The 21,339-nt window shown below is 42.9% G+C and overlaps 3 protein-coding genes across 5 annotated transcripts; all 3 read left to right on the top strand.

Moving 5' to 3' along the window:
• The first annotated feature begins 16 nt into the window (after nucleotides 1–16).
• On the top strand, nucleotides 17–4,661 carry cnppd1 (cyclin Pas1/PHO80 domain containing 1). The gene is made up of 8 exons (XM_027025800.2): nucleotides 17–205; nucleotides 744–846; nucleotides 1,145–1,226; nucleotides 1,346–1,466; nucleotides 1,730–1,858; nucleotides 1,947–2,008; nucleotides 2,410–2,527; nucleotides 2,834–4,661. The coding sequence occupies exons 1-8, from the start codon at nucleotides 143–145 to the stop codon at nucleotides 3,389–3,391; spliced, it is 1,236 nt and encodes a 411-aa protein (XP_026881601.2). The 5' UTR covers nucleotides 17–142; the 3' UTR covers nucleotides 3,392–4,661.
• Nucleotides 4,662–6,353: 1,692 nt separating this feature from the next.
• Nucleotides 6,354–11,805, top strand: prkag3a (protein kinase, AMP-activated, gamma 3a non-catalytic subunit). Of its 3 annotated transcripts, none has more exons than XM_027025795.2 (12): nucleotides 6,354–6,500; nucleotides 6,719–6,755; nucleotides 6,979–7,085; nucleotides 7,347–7,428; nucleotides 7,521–7,579; nucleotides 7,684–7,744; nucleotides 8,048–8,102; nucleotides 8,292–8,418; nucleotides 8,763–8,928; nucleotides 9,315–9,352; nucleotides 9,628–9,774; nucleotides 10,636–11,805. In XM_027025795.2, exons 1-12 carry the CDS (start codon nucleotides 6,483–6,485, stop codon nucleotides 10,639–10,641), a joined length of 903 nt encoding a protein of 300 aa, XP_026881596.2. In that variant the 5' UTR covers nucleotides 6,354–6,482; the 3' UTR covers nucleotides 10,642–11,805. The 3 variants fall into 3 exon arrangements, with proteins under 3 accessions (XP_026881596.2, XP_026881594.2, XP_026881595.2); XM_027025793.2 differs by having other exon boundaries at nucleotides 10,542–11,805; XM_027025794.2 differs by having other exon boundaries at nucleotides 6,355–6,500; nucleotides 7,684–7,729; nucleotides 10,542–11,805.
• An 83-nt stretch (nucleotides 11,806–11,888) lies between these two features.
• retreg2 (reticulophagy regulator family member 2) lies at nucleotides 11,889–20,276 on the top strand. Its single transcript, XM_027025792.2, has 9 exons — nucleotides 11,889–12,278; nucleotides 12,763–12,866; nucleotides 13,067–13,097; nucleotides 13,558–13,687; nucleotides 13,901–13,985; nucleotides 14,604–14,741; nucleotides 15,854–15,942; nucleotides 16,565–16,700; nucleotides 17,210–20,276. The coding sequence occupies exons 1-9, from the start codon at nucleotides 12,028–12,030 to the stop codon at nucleotides 17,938–17,940; spliced, it is 1,695 nt and encodes a 564-aa protein (XP_026881593.2). The 5' UTR covers nucleotides 11,889–12,027; the 3' UTR covers nucleotides 17,941–20,276.
• Nucleotides 20,277–21,339: the final 1,063 nt, after the last annotated feature.

The following is a 21,339-nucleotide window of genomic DNA, read 5'->3' as shown; positions in this document are numbered from 1 at the left end:
GCACGCCTGTCAAATAGCGACTGGCGCGGTGCAGCCAGCTTGGTTAGGAAGTGCTGTGGACTGGAGGAGGCGCGCGGCGACGCCTTTAATGCATGTTTAACAGGGTCCTTAATCTTTAACACGGGTTTATTTTAGATTGAAAATGGATTTCGGCGACTTGTTTGATGAAAGGACGTTTCCTTTCTCTGACTTTCAGGAGTTTACGGTATGTATGTTTTTTGTTTTCGAAAGCAAATTATTCTTGGCAACCCCAGCTATGGCTACATTATTAGCTGACTAGCTAACTTCCGAATATTGATTATTGTTTATAGTTGTAAGTTATTTTTTTAGCTTAGATTTGTTTGTCTTAAAAATGCCATCAACAACTTTTCAGTATCCACTAAATTGAGCTATCTCAATTGTGATATTAAAAATGACCTAGCTAGGAGCATATATCAAGTTACTAAGTCAGTAGAGGCGGGCAACAGGCTAATTTAGACCGCTGCTTATCTGAAGGCCTTGTTGACGAGGGGTGACCAGCAGCACTCGGAGCTAGTTGGCAATACTACATGTCGAATTGTGTAAATACAAATAGTTTCTCTCAGACATGTTCATTTTCAGGAATCTTTTGATCAAGTTAACAGTATTCTGTCAGATAACGCTAGGTAGCCAGCCAGCTAGATTAGCTACTTAGCGCTGGCTATCTTACTGAATATTTTCTTTTCTGATTGACAATATTCCGATGGTCTTTGATCAATTTGTAGTTTCTCCCGAGGCATCAGCAACTTTCAGACCGAGTTAAGAAACGTTTATATTATGGTCTTGATCCAGACAGTTCGCTGGATGCACTGTCGTGTCCCGTGACAGGTGAGTGCATCGTTGCTATAAACAGACGTATACGTTAGTTCGAATATGAACCCAACTAACAAATATTAATATTTTCATCTCGCATATCGCTACTGTAAATACGTTTTTAGTAAACGTCTTTAGTAAAGAGTACTGTCAGTTGGTGACATTACTGACCATATACTGTAAATCTCTAGTTTGGCTACTGCTAGAATACTTTTATACAGTACACACTTTTATAGTTATTACAGTAGTGATCCAGTGGACCATGTCGGTTTTGTATACGATGCCAATTTACTTATTGACATCTTTACACTAGACATTGCTGTAGAACTCCTCCAGAAATCAGCCCCAAGTCCAATACGAAAGCTCCACAAGAAATACGCTGCACATGTTGCTAGGTGAGTGCCCTCGCCTCCCCCCATACGCACACGTGAAGTGTCATTTGCACTGTCAATTCTTACTTTATTGGTATTGTAATGTGCATCTATCCTCACGTCCTCACCTCTTTCCTTTGCAGAGAAGCATGCATTTCACCATGTGCTATGATGTTGGCCCTTGTTTACATTGAAAGACTTCGACACAGAAACCCAGAATATCTTCAACAAATCTCTTCCTCTGATCTTTTCTTGATATCTATGGTAAGCTTTTGGGTCAGAAAAAGGTCCAGTAGGATGGTGGTGTGGGGATGTTTTGTGGGTGGGTGGCTGCAATAGTATCGTCATGGACGGACCTTGGCAATCCTGAAAGAAAGATATAGTTTTTAATATTCTCACTTCCTTTTGCATTAAAGGAATACAAGCTAAAATATATATATTTGGGATTTGCCATGTTTAGGCAGCAGAGGGGAGTAATTTTTAACCTTACTTGGCCTTGTAAGTGCTCCTTTGTGCTGCCCCTGCAGATGGTGGCCAGTAAATATTTGTACGATGAAGGTGAGGAGGAGGAGGTTTTCAACGACGAATGGGGTACGGCCGGCAAGCTGGATGTCCACACTGTCAACACCCTGGAGTTGAACTTTCTCAGTGCAATTGTAAGCCATATTGATTTGACTCGGCCCATGTTCGCCATAAGATTACAAGAACAGCCTTCTCTAAAGCTACTTACTTATTGTATGGCAGGAGTGGAGCCTGTTCACTGAACCCAGTGAATTGTTCAGTGTGCTCAATCAACTTGAGAGCAGGTCAGTGATACAAATAAAACGCATCATACATTTGAAAAAAAACATACTGCATCTTTGATATTATTCCTATTATTATCTTATGTGCTATTGTTAACAAAACTATTATTGAGGTCCTTCTGTTAATGAAATAAACCCAGTAAGGGCTGGCTATCACCATGGTGTTTGTGAGTAAAGAGTGAAGAGATAAGCGGCATACCTTAGCTCCACTGACTGGTAACCCACCTGCATATGCGGTAATGCATGGGCTTAGGTTAAAATGCTCTAAGGGGCAATTTCATGCATATGCAGTGCAGTGATGAAATGGCACTGGAAATTCTTTGTAGTCTCATTTTAGCATTAATCTGGAAATCTGGACTTGTGCGTTTGGCTTCAACCTGCTGTGCTCCGTCTTTTTGCTACAGCATTGCAGAGCGGGAGGGTGTGAGACGCGGATGGTTGACCTACACCGATCTGTGTGTGCTGCTGGAGCAGGCCAACTGGAGGCTGGCACTCACCAACATCTACCAGCACTTTACCAAGGCAGGGCTTTAACTGTACACTGATGCATCCCACATGGAGAATGTTGTAATAGCGATTTAACCAGGACTGCATCTTCAAATATCTCATGTTTGTTCTGTATAATATTTAATTGCAAATTGGTAATTTTTTTTCCCCTTTGGAAGCTGATTTTAATTGTTCAGTAATAGGTAAAATAATTAAAACTGATTTTATAAAATTAAAATGGCTTCATCAAACAATGGTCAAGCAAAACCTGACCTCTGATGTGATCACACAGTTGTGTGTGTTTCTGTAAGCATTGTGATGACTTCAGTCTCGTCTCTACAGGTCACTTGCATGCTGGGCCTCCTCTACCTAACCAGTGTGGCGGGACTCATTGCCGCCTCAGCAGTGCTCCAGCAGCTCTGCCTGCCCCACTACAGCCAATCAGGCCTCAGCCCCATAGAGCCCGCCCTCCTTATGCGTCCTACCCCTGCCCACCCCCGCTGCTGCGTCCTGGTCAATGGCAGCCAGAAGCCCCGCCTCCCTATGGAACCAGACTTTCACAGTCCCTCCTCCTTTCCCCGGTCCCTCAGTCAGAGCCTCGCACCCTCCCTTTGGGCCTCTCTTCTCTTGGTTCTAGCCCCTCCGGATGCTTCGCGGGACGAAAGAGCCAACCCCCCATTCTCTTGCCGCCCGGACTACTTCCCCCTGTGTGGGGCTGGTAACGTCTCCAATGGCCGCCACCCACCTTGGTATGCCTGGCTCGTGCCCACATTACTCAGCGACAGCCCTTCGCTTCCTCATGCTCCCTTGATCCCTGTGGCTGCCCTTCAGAGACACACCTGCTGCCCGGAAGCCACGCTGCCGTTTAGCAAGGATCCCAGTCTGCTCATACCCAGCTAGGAACCTGGCTGCCGAATCCCAGTCACGGACACCTCCCTTAATGAAAAAGAAAACCAGCTTTTCTTTTAGACTCGCTCAGTAATGTTTCCTTCAGATTTCTCTGGGGTTTTGTATACTTAAAACCTTGTAATGGCTCTAACTGCACTTATGCCGCCCACTAGTGGCAATATGTTAAGGATACTGATAGTAAGGTACATATGTAAATAAGATGTAAATGAAGATTGATTTTGAGCATGTAATCGAGTGCAGACAAGCTACAAGGTGTCTTCATTTATGAAGCTTATGGCCATTGTGTTGTGTTCATAAATTGTTTTAAACTTTAAATTAGTTATGAATCAATCCATGACTACAAGTTAGCTTACCAGAAGTCCCAAAAGATACCATAGTTAATAAATGAGGTAAATCACATGCAATGAATGCCCTCACAATAAGTTCAGCTTGTATTGACAGTGATGGATGAATTTGGGGGATAAACCCTTTTTATATTATTTTGCATGTAGCACCTTCGGTTTGAGCCGAGATTTAGTTTTTCCTTCTTCAGTTTACCACATTTCAACATTTTTTGGTATTTTGCCTTTTGATACAAAAGATTTAGAATTTTATAGAATATTTTGCATCCTAAAGATTTTTTGCATCCTAAAGACATTAATTTGACTCACAGAAGCTCACACAAGCACAATAAAGAGTGGATGAGATTGCTTTAACTGAATTGGTAGCCATGGTTTGGAAGTGGTTGGCCAGTGTAGATCTGTTCCCCTGCTTGTTCTTCAGGAGAGGACAGTAGTGTTTGCTTCCAGAATTGTTCAGATGGAGAAAGTTTCCTATTGAGACTTTTTTGTGTGCGTTTGTTTTTTTTTTTAAGGGGGGTGGGGGAGGAAAAAAAACCTAGGATTGTGAAGAATTACTTAAATTGTTCCATTTTACTTTAAAAAATACTTTTTTGCCATCTATTACTATCTTATCTCCTGCTACTATAATAAAACCTGTGAGCCTGTAAACTAAGCGAACAATCAGTCTATTGGAAGAAAGGTTGGTGAGATTCGGGTGTCCTGTAAAGGGAAGTGAGGGAGTGCTGTGGATGTGATGCTGGCCTAAGGAACGCTGTATGTTAGTTTCACCTGCATGAGGTCCGCTGAATGTTTGGGAAATCGGGTCGTTATTGAGCCAATGTTTTGTTTGCTTTTTTAAAAATGGGATTTGTTTACAACCCTATCACATGGACCTCATTGTTTTGGTGGCATACACAATAAATAATTTGTTTGGGAATAAATTGGTCTAGGCCTATTTTTTTCATAGTACTTGTCAAAAGTGTTAGCTATCCATTTCGTCTATTTTTTAAAACATTGTATAAGGCAGTGGTTCTCAACCAAGTCCTTGGGCCCACTAGATGGGGCACAGTTTTATCTTAGCTGTACCAAACATTCAGGGTTTTTAATGGCTTGGGCCAGGTCATCTGATCTAGGATCAGTTACGCTAGCTGGTGAAAGTAAGAAAAACCAGATCCCAACATTGGAAGTTTTTTTGACAAGGTTGCAGGAAAAAAAAAAAATTGCAAGAAGAGAGTTGCACCTTGGTACAGCAAACATACACGTTCAAAACAATCTTAGAGCATAAATTGCAAAATACTAAATCAGAAGTATGTAAAACTTCATAGAAAAATAGCCTAATTGAATTAAGCATGCCTTGACTATGGCAAAATCATACTTACAATCCCTAATCTAATATCTGAAAAACAAGATCCCTATTTAAAAGACTGTCAAAGCTAACTGGAATCAAATCAATGGCATTCAGTCGCGTATCCCTCTGAAATGTTGCAGTGACACTGATTTTTTTTAATGACAAGATAGAAAATATTGGGGGGGGTGCTTCTTCAGACTCTGTTAATCTGCAAATACTTAACTGGCAGCTGCCTAGCTAGCTCAGATAAAGGACTAGGTTCCCTTTCCACAAGTTGTCTTGGGTAACTAATTTCTCGGATAAATTTCTGATTTGATTACTGTAACTGTCTCCTAATTGGACGCATTAAAGTTATTAAATAAACTCCAACTTGTACAGGATGCAGCATCCAGACTGTTTACAAGGGCAAGAAAGTTTGACCACATTAGTCCTGTTGTAACGATGGGAGGCAAGGCATGGTGCAGAGACGAGCCGTGGTCACACTATTAACAAAATATTGAACGAAACAGAACGAAGAACACTACACAGGGCAAACTCAACAAGCAGTTAAACAAGGTAGCCAGTATCTGCAACACGGATCAAAGACTGACAACCAACAACACTAAAACAAGGGTTTAACTATGCGTGCTAACAATGAACATATATATAGACAGGTGTGACAGGACCAATGAACACGGTAGGGGCGCAGCGCTAGACAGACACACAGGGAGGAACCAAGGAGGGGGCCGTGTCCTGACACCTGTTTTTCAGTTCTGCAAAGGTTCCCAGTTAAATTTGGAATTGACTTTAAAATACTTCAATCTTATTTATTTACTAGTTTTTTGCCGCCTGCACGTGCTTGTATTTGGCAACAAAAGTATGCATTTCTTACTCCTCTTTAATTTTTTTTCTAATATAGGCTATATTCCAAGGTCTGTGGTATACTAACCAGACTACTTTTTAATAAATAGTAATAATGCATGACGCTACAATACACTCAAGAAACCATTTATAGATGGTAAAACTAAGTCATCTGCAATCACGAATGGAGACATTCTGACCTATCTTTAGCCTCATATCCCAGAGGGCGCGAGCTGAGTTTAGATTAACCTGTGAGCGCTCCGGCATTCCACCAGTTAGCGGCTCGCGCGGGGTGTCAAACCAGCCTTTTTTAGACCACTTTTAACGGCTTGTGTGCACCAAACCGAAAATAGCTGACCTAACTGTGCGACACCGGCTTCCCAAACCCCCCCCCGTCAAACTCGCCCCTGACCAAAACGCCAGTCCTCTTTCCGCACGGCCATCTCTTCCTCGCTCCTAATATAGACCCTGCAGCTTTACGCGCAAGTGCGCTCGACGAGCGTGCTCAAATCAGACGGACGTGGTGGCGTAAACTGCTCGAGCACAACGCTATCGCGACATACGTGCACCCACCATGGAGTTTGTAAAGCAGGTAAGATAACGCTACAGCAGTCTAAAACATATCTGAGTGCGCGGAATTTCGATAATAACACAAGCTGCTCTAGAAATGACAAAAACACTACCAACACTACTAAAAACACCCGCTAACATCTCCTCACGTGAAGTAAGCTGTATTCGGCGCACGTGAACTTGATGAGTTGTGATGATTTAGGACAACTGTCCTTCAACTCAGCTTTGTTTCTTGGACAGGCGGTGCTTCCTGTGGACAGTGAGTTGAATAGTTCAGGTAGGTAAACCACAGCTCTGGAAGTATATCACAGTGTAGTCCAGAATTACGTAACTATCTGTTTACACATGCACTAGTGTTGTCATCTTCTCTGGTACTTTACATGTTTTGACCCACAGCCTTTCCCTCTGATTAGCCTATTGATATTTGTCGTCTTTAAATGGCTGAAATTACCCCCAAACAGTGCAAATATAAGGTGAGATGTAACCCTCTGTTCCGTCAGCTCCAGACTCAGCCGACGAAAACTACCTGAACTTTATGAAGAATCACTGTTGCTATGACGCTACTCCAACCAGCTGCAAACTGGTTATTTTTGACACCACTCTGCAGGTTAGTGTCTGCTGGACTTTGGCAATTTTGTGTTGTCGTCTTTTTTTGCAAATTTTGTGTTGTCGTCAGTATTGTACTTCCGTCTATTACAGTACTACTGACGAAGTTTCACCATGATACCTTTATGGCTTGTGGCATACTTAATATAATACTTCTTTTATATATATATATATATATATATATATATATATATATATATATATATATATATAAGAATGCTAAGCTAAGCATACTTAGCATGTTTTCCACATCCTCTCTCAGGTGAAGAAGGCCTTCTTTGCACTGGTAGCGAACGGTTTACGCGCAGCGCCACTCTGGGACAGCACTCTGCAACGTTTTGTGGGTGAGGAGGCGAGCAGGCCATTGTTTTATGTTTCCAAAAGAGCCACCAACCATTCCCCTAACACACTCTTTCCCATTGTACTGGCCACTTAGGTATGCTGACTATCACCGATTTTATCCACATCCTTCACCGTTATTACACGTCCCCAATGGTCAGTAGATAATAGCAGTTATGTTAACGTTCCTGATAGGACTTTTATGTTATCATGTTCCTCGGTTCCACAATAACGTTGGATTCTCTTTTTTCCACTTACAGGTTCAGATCTACGAGCTTGAGGACCATAAGATTGAGACATGGAGAGGTGATTCATTTCAAAGTAAATGAGCTGAACAATGTAGATGTTCTGGGGGTGACATGATGTATATGATCACTGCAAGAATGCTCTCTGGTCCCATGTAACGAGGATTGATGGGATCCCTGGCATTTTGGGAAGCCAGTGGGCCAGCAGTAGCTCTGTGCTCAGAATCTCTGCATGCGTTTCTCATGTTTCCTCCACATGCAGGTATGTGCTTATGCGTGTGCGGATTTGATACACTCGTGCCTCGGACGTGAGAGGACGTGCCTTACGATTTTTATTTGCTTCCTCTGCTAACTTTTGTCTGTCTGTGTCGGGGTCTAGATGTTTACCTCCAGTACCATGACCGAAGTCTTATCAGCATCAGCCCAGATGCGAGGTAACGATGTCTCACACCCCCTCAATGTCTCGTTCATAAAAAGAGAGCAAACTGTACTGTAACACTGCAGAAATTAATCTGTTTTATGTAACACTATATACTGAGAACTATATATCTGTATAGGAAATAACTATGGCCACCAGGCATTTTATGCACCAGGCATTTTATTCCCCTCCTGTCTGTTGGCAGCCTTTTTGACGCTATCTACTCCTTACTGAAACACAAGATCCACCGGCTGCCGGTTATTGACCCTGAGTCTGGAAGTGTCCTTCATATTCTGACACACAAGAGAATCCTCAAGTTCCTCTATATATTTGTTAGTAAGACAATCCCTGTTTCATTACTATTCTTATTTCAGCCTACCTTCCACATATGCAAAAATTATGTTGTAACAAAGTAATTGATATTATATACTTATCACATTAAAATTCAATGAAGAACTAGCATTTACGTTTTACACTAAGTTAATCATAGGTCCCTAACATGCTTTAAAATGTTTGTGTCAAATACAAAGATGTGTGTTAAATGTGGCATATATTAAAAAAAATAACCAACATATAAAGTCATGATCACATATTCTTTCACAGACATTTTTACATTTGTCTTTATATTTGATCCCTGTCTTTCTCTCCGTGATGCTGGATCTGTGCACGGCTACAGGGAGCTGTGGTTCCGAAGCCAAGATTTCTGCGGAGGAAGATATTGGAGGCTGGCGTGGGAACGTTCAAAGACATTGCCACGGTGCATCAAGACGCCACTGTCTACGACTCGCTCGCCACATTCGTGGAGAGGCGTGTATCTGCTCTGCCGGTGGTTGACGATGAAGGTAAGACTCGGGACTCAGAATCAAGAACCAAAGTCAGTGCGTGGCATTTCATAAAAGGGCATCTCTTCAGAAGAAGAGAAACAAACTCTGTTTTCTAGCTATTATCAAAATTTGACTATTAGGATCTTAGGTTTTAGCTCTCACAGGTAGAAAAACATTAAAGGGATCAAATAAAGACAAATATACTACTCTCATATTACTCTCCAGCAGTATAGTTTAGTTTTGCTGGTGGAAACCAAGGGACACAATGATGGGAGTAAACATGGTTATTTACTATTTTTTAAATAGCAAATCACACATTTTGGTGATATTCAGTAGGCTTTGCGATCCAGATTCTCACTCAGATCTAGTCACTAAGAGGCTCCCTAACCATTCCTGTTTCACAGGGAAAGTGGTCGCTCTGTACTCCAGATTTGACGTGATTGTAAGTAAACAACAGTGCCCATGGGCAGAACACTCACCCAGAAATGTCACAGTGCTATGTTCACAGTGCTATGGTGATAAATAAACTGTTAGTCTTTTGTATACTGAAAAGACCATTACTGCAATCATGATTTTGTGTATTACTGCCTATTTTTGCCTGTTTTTGTTCATGTTCACCATTGGCCAAAAATAGTGAGTTTAGGACTAAATTGCTCAATGTCACAACAAAGGTGGTGTTGAAGTGCCCTTTGACCTTTTCTCAACTGTCACACTTAGAATTTGGCAGCACAGAAAACCTACAACAATCTGAGCATGACCATGCGAGAGGCAGTGCAGCGGCGGCAGTGTTTTAATGAGGGTGTTATCAAGTGCTACCCAGATGAGATGCTGGAGACTGCCGTGGACCGGATTGTCGAGGCAGAGGTGAGCACGTGTTAGGCAGCCACTGATTTATACAGCCTGTTGAGGGGTAAAATCAAAATTACCAAATACTTTATCCAAGCTATGTAAGCTTGAAATATATCCTAGCTATGTAAGCTTCACAAATGTCATACTACATAGCTCTGTGCACTACGGTAGGACATTTTGACAAGGTAGGATAAATCATCAGAATACCCCACCACAGACCAGGAGTTGGGTGGATATGAGGGTGAAGCCCTTGGCATTTTGGCTCCTCTTTGTTTTATTGGTGCTTTGGTGAAAGTGGCAAAAACCGAGGCCAAACACAACAGGCTTCGTTCTCATATCAAACCGAAAAATCTAGCAAACAGCACCAGATACTACAGTTGTGTTTTGTTTCTATTTGTTTAACTGGTCTAAAATAACTAGTTAGAGGCCATTTGTATAAAATGCAATATTTAGCAATTTACAAACAGTGTGCTATTTTAGTACATTAACCCTAATCTACATAGTAATGTCTTCATTGCAGATGAGATGCAAATAAACATTAAATATCCACCTCTGCTTGAAATTATATTATAAAATGCTTACTATTCTGCAAAATAAAACTCAGGACCTCTTATGGTCCTGTTATGCAGCAAAACCATCTTTTGATTAAACTCTTAAAGTGCTCAATTGTTTCTAGGCAGACTCAGACTAGCACTGTTGGGGTTCATTCAGCGCAGAGTATTAATTCTCCAAGGATTGGGCTGTGTGGATATTTTGAGCTGATGTTCCTTTGTCCTACTCAGGTCCACCGGCTGGTCCTGGTGGACCGGGGCAATGTGGTGCAGGGAATCATCTCCCTGTCAGATCTCCTGCAGGCTCTGGTTCTCTCTCCGGCAGGCATAGACGCTCTACATTCCTAGCCAGGCATCTGGACAGCCCCCACCCCTTGGGCTCTGCCCCTTGCCCTCACATTCAGCGGCCCCTCCCCTCGAACACCGCAGGTAGGCCGCCACCTGCCTGTGCTTTTTTTTTTTTTTTTTTCACCTCTAGGGCCACCTGTAATCCCAGACCTCAAAAACGACACTTTCTTTGGACAATGTAATGTTTGGGACCCCTGAACATTGTCCTGTTCAGCAAGAGTGGTTGTCACCAGCATGAACCAGCAGGCTTCTACAACTTTTTTGTCTTCTAATTCTTTCATTACAGTATCATATGAGGCGAGTGAACTTTTCCCTAAGATTGCTACACTGAGAACTGGATTACTTTTCTTAAAACTGTCTGCACCAACAGATAATGAGTACAGTTACGGAACTTGCTGCCCTGCACAGTGCTAGGCAACACAAGCCTCTATGTAACCCCTGCACACACAACTGGCACTGGATGTGCAAGTGCCAGTGATCCTCGGGGGTGGGCGTCTGGGATGTGACCACGAGTTCCTTTTGTCATGGCAGGAATTGAATGCCGAACGGCAGTCATTGCGTGGTGAGTGAAGCCACGCAGCATGTGCTGAGACGAGAGACAATTGCTTAACCCTCCCCATGACTGCTGTTATCGTATCAGGTTAGAGACAGGCCGTGAGGTACAAAACTTAGTTTTCTTTTCTTCAAACATTCTTTGTCTGAGGTTTTGCAGAGAAATGGTATTTTCTAATTAAGTGCTGGCTGGTGTTTTGATATGACATGCCATGATGATTACACTGAAGAATGAAGAGGAACTTACGGGTATACAACTGTTTTTCACTGCAAATACTTTGTTTACATAGCTTTAGTGAAATATTGGCTTGCTAAGTATGTTATGACCTGAAATGTGAATGAATTAAAAAAAAGTTACTAAGTACTATTTATAAGTATTGCATAAGTAGTCTTTGTATATGTCTGGTATGGGCGATGAGTATTGCACAATAACAGTCTCAGTTACACTTAGTGAAACCAACCTCGTCACCATTCGTTATTCTAATGTGTTTTAAAATGCCAACTTTTATGTATGCTTAGTATGCTTTATGTGCTGTGCTTATTTCACGTTAAATCTAGTTTGCCCAACAGAAATAAATGTGCTGCTGATGTATTTTTTTCGGTGGTCCAGCAGATGTCAGTAAATCGACAGCATCCCATTCCCGTAGCGCAGTAAACAAGAGACACGTGACACAGAGAGCCTGTAATATCCGTTCCTGAAACGGTTGCGTGTGGGGGTTTTTTTTCCTCTCTAATCCATGACGGGAGTGACGACTCTACCTTAACCGCACACACCCCGTGATCTCCCAGCTTGCAAGGCATAACAAAGTGGAGAAAAATGGCGAGCGGGGAGGAGGCTAGGTGCCCCTCCGTTTCCCCCTCTCCGGTCGGCCTCGAGGCCTTGTTCCCGGCCGGCAGGGCGGACCGAGCCGGGGCGGACGCGAACCCGGAGCTCGCGCGCGTCCGCCAGCGGCTGCAGGGCTGGCTGTCGCAACACGAGCCCGCGGCGCTGTGGGTGCAGGGGCTGCTGGTTTGGGAGAGGCCTCTGCACAGCGTCGTCGGCGCGGTCGTGCTCAACACGGCGTTCTGGTAAGAGGCCCGGCGCAGCGGTTCACTGCAAAACGGACGACGTCGTAGCTTGGTGTTGCGTTAAACGACAGCGGTCGTTAATTCTCGGCGATGACGGCCGGTTGACCTGCGGACGATCGCGCTTGCGTCTCAGTTAGTGTCTTTCTCGCTTTTGCTAGATGCTGGAGTTCTTAGGTAACGCAAGTTCCTAACGTTGAGAACTGCAGCACTAGTGCGCTTTTCTTAGTGGTCCAACGTGACCTTTCCATCTGTAATGGATTTAGTTTTGCAGCATATTTGGTAATGAAGTCTGCTGTTCTTATGTTAGCTAGCGAAATGTCACCGGAGTACCGTTAACGCAGACGGTTAGCTAGCAAATGCTAAGCTATCCAAGCTAGCTAGATGTTTCCCCAAGCACATTTTATATGGAATTTACGTAAAAGTCGATTTCTGTCAGCGCTGTTGGTGTATTTTAATGCCTAAAAGCGGACTGCGTGTGTCTCAGGCTGCTGTCATCCACGTCCCTGCGCCCGTTGTTCGTCCTGAGCGCGTCCCTCCTCGGGTTCACTCTGATGGAGAGATGGAAAGACAAGCTGCCTAAGATCAGTGGTAAATCCACGACGTCGTTTCTTTTTTAAAGCTCTTATCGTTTTCAGCAACATCTACAGTTGCTTTGTAATAATCTGTCAGCCTGTTGCAATGTATGGCATCAGTTATGCTTTATATAACAATTAATATACCGATATAACTTTACTCTGGCCTGCTTTGCCGGTGTGAGTTTGCTTCTTTATTCTTTTCCTTGTTCACAGTGCGGCATCCTGAGGCATCTGAGATAGAAGGGTATGGCTCTTGTAGATAATGCGTGTCATGACTGCATGGCTTCACTGGTTATACATTTTAATAAACATCTAATATGTTTGAGTTTTGTATTTTTAGGGATCACAAACAGCAACCCAAACAAGGCTAAATCTGTGTACATCATTAAATTTGCCCACTTCCGTAAGAGAAATGTATCCACTGCTCATTGATGTTGCTTTAGTGGGAAAAAAGTTTTTATATTTTATAACATCAAAATATATCCTGTAATATAAGATGTTAAGTGACATAATATAAAATTTATATTATACACACACACTAAAACACATAGTAATAGATAACGACATTGGAAAGATACAGCATACATCCTTCATTTATATGTTTACGATGCCGCTGTAACATGGTTAGGATGGGACACGTTCGGTTGTATAAGTAATGGTGGCGGACGCTGACTGGTTGCTCTGTGCTGTGTTCGTGGCCACAGAGACAGCATGGGTGTGGAGCCCAGGCTCCTGAGCGTGGCTGAGCTCAGCCATCACCTGGCAGAGAGCTATCTGACCTGCAGCCTCTACATCCAGGAGGTGCTTCAGTACAAGCGCCAGAACCATGGCAAGGTGGGGACAGTGAACCCAAGACCACCCCATCTGCAACCAACAAACTGTGCCTTTAGCTTAAAGGAATAGTATGTGGGGGTGCATTTTGAACAAATCTTTCGCATACCTTGAATGTAGAGGTTCAGCTGTGACATTTTTGGTTTATGTAAAAGTGTGTCTGGTTTTCGCTAGTTTTTTGTGATTTGACATTTCGTGCCTCTGTTATGTGCTCAGTTTTGTGCGATGACGTGCTCCGGATGCCTCCTGCTAGCCGTGGCTGGTCACTATATCCCTGGAATCATGATCTCTTACATTATATGTGAGTGCCTGTAATGACTTGCTATACCTTCTGTACCGCCATGCTTATATAGGATGTATAGTCCTGGAGTTCTTGAATGCTTTAAAAAAAATGCAAATAATGTTAATAGTAATTATAACCAGTTAATAGATGGAACAGCATCCTTAGTCATAACACTGATAGTGTATATCTTTTAATACAAAATAGCTTTGATGGTGGCCATTGGATGAACTATGTAGAATGTGTGTAGTGAAAATATTTATGATTTCTAATTGATTAAAGGCTAATGAATCAATTGGCAATCATCAAACACTTTAAAAATGTTCACTATGCTAATGACTCATTATGCAGATTAGCATGGTTTATCCAAGGGATAGACAGCAGGCGGGGTGTTGGCCTGTGACTTCATCTAATATTAATCTTGAAATAATGATTGAGTAGTGAACTAGCTGCTCTGTTTTTTTTGCCACCCAGGTAAGACAAAACTCACACATAATAAATAAATAAAATTGGGGCCACAGTACCACAGTTGTTTGACACACCACTTCATCCATCGTGCTCTGAACATAGCAGTGCATAGCAGGGAGGTGGGTGAGCTGATGCTGTGTGTGTGTGTGTGTGTGTGTGTGGTGCATGCAGTGCTCAGTGTCCTGCTGTGGCCTCTGGTCGTGTACCACGAGCTGATCCAAAAGATGTACACAGGACTAGAGCCCATCTTGATGAAATTGGACTACAGCATGAAGGGAGACACCCAGCGCCGCAAACACGACAAGAGAAGTGAGATGCTTACACACACACACACACACACACACCCCACCACCCCCTCTTCCAGTGTTGACACCCCTCTATAGGTCTAGCCTGTAAGGCCACAGTTGCCAGCCTACACACCCAATACAATACCGTAGAATTCTGTCCACCCTTGAGCAGCGTTTTGTGTGTGTGTAATTACTGTAATGTTCATTGTGACATTTTTGCACTGTAGCAAAAGCTAAAGTGTCTGAGCCTTGTACAGTGTTGCACCCAGAAACAAGGGGAAAAAAAAGTAAAAATGATCAAGGTTAGGGTTAGGGTTAGGGTTTGGGTTATGTTTCTGTAACGGTTTATGGGCTTTACTTGCTCATAGGTAATCATGTTGTATTTGCTTATTGAGTGCCTTGGGAATATGATCTAAATTCCTTAGTTTGGAAGTACTTTAGTAAATTGGTAAATTATTGGATGTGTGGTATGTCTCTGTAATGTCCATAAGATGCCATTGTTGCAGTGTATATAGATCTGTATTACCTTGTAGACCTTCATCATGTAATATGTTTACATGCACTTTAAAAAAGTGGCACATAATCAGATTACGGCAAGATTCCCATTACAGCTGTCATGTAATCACCTTAATTGAGTTATTTTGATTGAGTTAAGGTTGAAGTCAGCATAAGCGTAACCCAGTTAACAGACCTGGGTCTCGATCTTCTGATTTGTGGTGACATGCATATGTATTAAGCAGATTCTCTGTTTTTATGCAGCATACACACAGAAAGGTCACAGGTTCTTGGTATGCATGTGTCTGAGTTTGAGTTGTCTCACCATATAAGCCCTGAGACATTCAGGGCCTCTGGAGTAGTGATACTTACGGTGACTCGCACAGGACGCGAGTAATGTATCTTCCACTGTCAGCATTCACCTCGCTGGCTTCCACCGTAGCTGCAACAGTGTGCAAAGAACAAAATCCCTAGAGTGACTGATTCCTTGCTTTGGGTGTGACTCATTCTTGGGGCACCCACTTTGCCTACATGTCGATTTGACGTTCAAGTGGAGCGTTACACTTTAATCTGTTTATTTACAGAAGTCAGAAGTAATGTAGTGATTAGACCGTTTAACGATAGTTGTCTGTCGCGCAGAGGTGAAAAAGGAGCAGGACGAGGGAGACGAGCCAAGAGCCGAAACGGAGAGCGAGAGCGAGGAAGAACTCTCGTGTTTTGCTCCCACTGTGAGTGACTCCCCCTGGCCTGAGTGCTAGGCTCCGTCCTGAAGTGGTGCAGTGATCATGGGTCAATATGACTCCACTCTCACCGCCCACTTCTTTACAAAAACACCTTGTATGAGATTACAGTCCATCTGTTGTCATGCATAAGAGGTATTAGTCATCCTCCAGCTCTTCATCACTGGTCAGTCTCCTCACTGCTGCGCCGGAAGAATGACCCAGCATGTAAATGAGATCCTGACAGCAGTGGTGTGATGAAACTGACCAGGGATGGATGGTGTAGAGAATGGCTGACAGATGGTGAATGGCCTCAGCTGGTCTACAGTCTGGAGCTGTACACTTGACACATAAGTGTACATAATGAAGGTGCCAGCGAGTGAGCAAGACAAGTTTATTTGTATAGTACATTTCACACTCAAGTGAAGTCATTTACAAGTAAACTCAAGATATGGGGGAAAAAGTGTAAACAATAAAAAGTAGAAAAGTTATATGAAATATATATGGAAGCTCCAAGCTATAAGTGTGATGTAAAAGCACCGTTCATTCACCCTGGCTTAATGCGGTCATGGATGGCCTGAAGCCTTACCATAACGCCACATGCTGACGGCTCGCTCTGGCGCCTGCTCAGGTGGACGTGAAGACCACAGTGCTGGCGATGGCCATCACAGATTCTGAGCTGTCTGACGAGGAGGCTTCCATACTGGAGAGCGGTGGCTTCTCCGTGTCCAGAGCCACCACCCCGCAGCTCACGGATGTTTCCGAAGGTGATTTTTGTTTTACGTAGGCCTAGAGTCCGGTTCACTTCCAGTGGACCTTCAAATTTAGTTGGCTGGAATATTTTTGGTTTAATAATGCAATTTTAAGCTGCAAAGTTATGTAGATGTGATGCGATTTAAACTACCAATGGAAGAAAAACATTGCTTTTTTCCCCCCATGTTAAAACTCTATCATTGGACACTTAAACAGTAGTCATTTCCTACTTAGTTTCATATTTGATCATCATTGGATCTTTTTATTAGAAGTAATAGGAATGCTGTCTCACTTTAAATTACAGCTGAAGTAACTTGGAAAAGAACTTGGTTGAAAGTTCTTATCCATTTGAGTTACCTAGTTACATGTTTGCCTTTGGTGAAGTTTTATAGCTGTTTGTTTTTTATGGTGAAGAGCATTCAGTGCCCTGCTACATTGTCAGCTTCCATTAATCTGTAGCGGGAATTTGTGCTTAAGGAAGTTTTGAAGTATTCCAACTGAATCTGTTTTACTGCTCTTACAGACCTCGACCAGCAGAGCATGCACAGTGAACCCGAGGAGAGCTTCTCCAGGGACCTGCCAGAGTTCCCCTCTGTGGATGAGTTCCCATCTATGGAGCCTGGACTGTTTCGCTTCCCACTGGGCGTATTGGGGGCGGCTCGAGCCGAGGGCACCGGTGCCGAGCCCACCGAGGACTCTCAGAGCCCTGCCAGCCTCCTCATCCAGCATCTGGCCTCGCCACTTCACTTTGTCAACACGCACTTCAATGGGCATGGGCGCCCACCTGGTGGGGCGGGGCCGGCTCCGGGGCCAGAGCCAGGGGAGGGGCGTTGCCCCGCCCGCTCACTGGAGGCCCTCAGTGAGGAGATTGTGAGCACAGCCATCTCCACCGTAGTGCAGAACACTCTCTCAGCCCTGTTACGCTCCTCGGAAGCTGGCGAGGGGCCTGCCATGGCTGAGTTCCTGCCTGCCGAGACGCCACCCTGCCCCATGGAGTCTCCTCTCAGGTCACCTGTCACGCCAGAGGCGAGTGACGAGGACGTGTCAGCCGAAGCAAGTGGTGAGGAGCAGCCGGACACCACGCTTGTTCCTGTGGAAGAAGAGGATTTTGAGCTTCTGGACCAAAGTGAACTGGAGCAGATGGATGAGGGGCTGGGCCTAGATTTTGACGGACAGAGAGTGGGGGATGTCCCAGCAGCAGCAGACACGCTCCCCAGTGGCCAGCGAGAACTGGCTGACCAGCAGGAGTCCTAGCTTGCCTGTTGTTCACACTAAACTGTCCCTTTTATTTATAGTCCATGTAGATATATACCATACACTGACATGAATGTTTTATGGATGTGTGTGAAGGTCATTTCCTGTCAGTTAGGCTATTTGTGTTTTATGGGGGATGAGATCACTGTGATTGGTTTTGGGCTTTTGTTTTGAGAACAGGTAAAGGTTGTTCTCAGGTGAACCTAAACAAACCGCAAGTAATGAAGTTTTAATTTTAATGCCATGTGCTTCTTATATAGTGCTGAGTGAAAGTCAGGATTTTGTCCTTCATATCCAGTTCTTACAGTTAAGTGGGCCAGTTTATTCAGACTTGGCACAAATCCTGAGTCAAGTTTTTCTTGGTAACAAACATTGCAAAAAATAAATGGATAAACAAATGAACAACAATAATAATTAACAGATATCACATAATCAGTGAGATCCTAAGATTAAATACCACAACTGTATTGTCTTTCCCACATCTTGGTTAATAACATTTTCTGATGATAATTGTTTCTTTCCAAACTTCTTGTACTTTACATAGGCATACTGGCCAGTGTGGTTGTGTGGGGTTTTGTTTGGGGGAGGAGGGTGTAGCGGTGGGGTCCTTGCCTAATCTGCTTCCGCCCCATCAAACAAGGCCACCTATGTTTCCTGCTCCCAAGAAATGGTCAGTTATTTCACGAAGCAGGATTTGTCTGACAGCTTGAGTCACAAGTTAATATTGCACAAATGGTAATGTTTTCTCTCCTATTGTGAACATGCTAGGCTTTTGATCTAGGTTGATCTAGCTTGTTGAGAGAACCTGCTTCTTGGAGTAACCATTTTTTCCAGGTCCCTTTTAGTCCCCATTCGAATACTGACTCAGCCTAATCTAAGAAGACTAAAAAGAAATTTAGGTGCATGCAAGCAAGCTAACCAGCCAACCGAGCTGAGATTATATTCTTGTAACGACTGTTCAATGATTGGGGAAGGACTGCTTAGATATGCAGATCCTTAACTGTCCTGGTCCTAAAAAAAATGCCACACTAGCAGTACAGAGATGTTTTACATAGCCATGTTAATATATACTGTTGCGTATATGTTAAGTGTTGGGAACTTTTTATTTATCAATATTGGTCAGTTATGAAGTAATAATCTACAGATTATTGTATGCCTTGCACAGTTGAAACTGAATTACTAGTAGCGTTTTATGTTTATATTAGGACATGTTCTATTTCAATCAATTTGGCATTGATGTTATTTCAGATGTTGCACAGTTCAAAGTTTAGCTATGAAGAATGTTGCTCAGGATGTTTTGTAGTTCTTCGTACTGTGTCTTGAGAAGAAATCCTGCACAAAATTATATCAAATTAAGTTCACTTGCTCAAATGAAGTCCATAGTTTTGTGTTGTTAAGCACCCACGGGCAGCTTGTTTATAATTATTTTTATAGTTGTAAGACTATTGACTGATGTAGGTGAAGACTTTGATGCACTATGAGCATAGTTTTGGAGCATAATAGATTTTGTGTTCATTACTCTGGATCTTGAAAGGCATGTTAATAACTAGTCATTACCTACACAGAGCACCCCTTTACTGCAACAGGCAGCACAACATGTAGGCTCTGTGCAAAGTCCAGTTGGGCATTGTCATGAAGTTGTGTTGTAACATAATGTATTTTAGTTTGTGGGTTTAACTCATGTTCATCTGCTCTGCACCTGCCATGCAGAACATGTCTAAGACTAAAATGAAAAATTTGCTTCCTAGTCTAATTTGTACAACGTTAATGTTACGGATGTTTCCAGCATGGCAGTTTCTAGTTGTTTTACCCTTTTTGAAGTGCCGACTATGAGTATAGGGACTGGATTAAAAAGACAGGAATCCCAGAAAAGGAGAATCTAAATGCTGCTTGAAGGTTGTATGCATCTTTGTAAGATGTGCTTGACAGTTGTTTTCTAGAAGCTGCCACAAAAGCGGCATTAAGCTTTATGCAGATGTATTTCAGTTGCACCTTCCCTATATAGTTCACTCATTGCTGCTGGGATACTAATAAAGATGGACTTAACACTTTAGTTTTTGGTAAACTTGTAACCATTAATGGAAAATTCCCACTATAAATATGACGGGTTCTAGCATTAGAAACACCTTGTCTTACTCGCCTGTGCTATGGTGCAAATGTAACTGAAATAACGGAGGCCATTATGATTCAGATTACCATTGATCATGTAAAAGCAACAGAAACAGCTAAAGCTTCTTTTTGAAACAATATTTTCTGAGAATGTTTGTGTATTAGTAGTTGTTTCACTCTTGCTTTCACTGCTTCTTGATCGATAAAAGGCACATCATTTAACAAAGGACTGTTGAACTGTTCTTTTCCTTTTAGACTCATGGACTGATGGCTGTCTTTGTCGTAACATGCTGCCCAAAAACAAGCATATTTATTAGGTATTAAGCCAAATGGAAGGAATGGTAACTTTTGTTTTTTTTTGTCTTATCAAAATTATTTAAAAGGGCACAGCTGACAGTTGTTGAGCTTTGATGCATTTTAAGTCAAAATCATATTTATTTATATAGCACTTTTTACAGCAGCCGTCGTCACAAAGCAGCTTTGCGCATGTCCGAGTCCAAGCCTGCATTAAGCAAGCCGAAGGTGACAGTGGCATGAAAAAACTCCGTAGAGCATGAGGAAGAAACCTTGAGAGGAACCAAGACTCAAACGGGCGGCCCGTCCTCCTCTGGCCGACGATGGTCACCACAATAGTAACATGCTAGACGAGCAGAATAAGTAGTGGAAGAGGAAAAAAATTAATAAATAAAAATAAAATGAAAAAATAAGCTATTGAAAAGACATTGAGCTGACGCTTTTATTGAAAGCAACTTGAGCAACTGAGAGTTAAGGGCCTTGCCCAGGAGCCCAACACTGCCAATGTGTCAGTGGTGGGGCTTGAAGTGCTAACCTTCTGCTTACAAGTTGAGTACCTTAACCACTGAGCTACCACTTAATGTCTAGCCTGGTTTTCTAGAAGTCCTATTCTCTTAGATGGTGTGGTGGGCTACAGCATGGGACATCAGGGGGTGGTGAGAGTAGCCATCACAGCTGAGATGGTTTGATGCTCAGTAACACCATGACATCAGAGGTAGGTGTACCTTCGCTGAAAGAGAGATTATTAGGGATGTCCAGGTATGAGGGTGTATAAATTAGGGAACTATAATGTGCAAAGCTGGACTCCAGCAGATATAGCTATGGCAGCATAGCTAAAAGGAAAGAGCCTGAACGAGCCATAGCTATGAGGGTACCCTGGAACATCAGCACTCTCCCACTCTCAGTCAAGAACTTGAGTGACAAAAGAGGAATTGACAGCATCATAACATCCCAGTTTACTATAACTCTCAATGCCCATGGTCCCCAAGATCTACA

This window comes from Electrophorus electricus, chromosome 16 (assembly GCF_013358815.1).
Source record: "Electrophorus electricus isolate fEleEle1 chromosome 16, fEleEle1.pri, whole genome shotgun sequence".
Lineage (NCBI taxonomy): Eukaryota > Metazoa > Chordata > Actinopteri > Gymnotiformes > Gymnotidae > Electrophorus > Electrophorus electricus.
Note: the sequence above shows the minus strand (reverse complement) of the source record. Positions and strands in the feature narration are given on the sequence as shown.

Bases quoted from the DNA above. Each gene is read 5' to 3' on its own strand.
- cnppd1 (XM_027025800.2), top strand. From the start codon at position 143: ATGGATTTCGGCGACTTGTTTGATGAAAGGACGTTTCCTTTCTCTGAC. The intron at 1,227-1,345 runs GTGAGTGCCCTC...TTTCCTTTGCAG, and splicing joins TACGCTGCACATGTTGCTAG to AGAAGCATGCATTTCACCAT. The intron at 2,528-2,833 runs GCAGGGCTTTAA...TCGTCTCTACAG, and splicing joins TCTACCAGCACTTTACCAAG to GTCACTTGCATGCTGGGCCT.
- prkag3a (XM_027025793.2), top strand. The intron at 7,745-8,047 runs GTAAATGAGCTG...GTCGGGGTCTAG, and splicing joins GAGAGGTGATTCATTTCAAA to ATGTTTACCTCCAGTACCAT. The intron at 8,103-8,291 runs GTAACGATGTCT...GTCTGTTGGCAG, and splicing joins AGCATCAGCCCAGATGCGAG to CCTTTTTGACGCTATCTACT.
- retreg2 (XM_027025792.2), top strand. From the start codon at position 12,028: ATGGCGAGCGGGGAGGAGGCTAGGTGCCCCTCCGTTTCCCCCTCTCCG. The intron at 13,098-13,557 runs GTATGGCTCTTG...TCGTGGCCACAG, and splicing joins GAGGCATCTGAGATAGAAGG to AGACAGCATGGGTGTGGAGC. The intron at 13,688-13,900 runs GTGGGGACAGTG...TTATGTGCTCAG, and splicing joins AGCGCCAGAACCATGGCAAG to TTTTGTGCGATGACGTGCTC.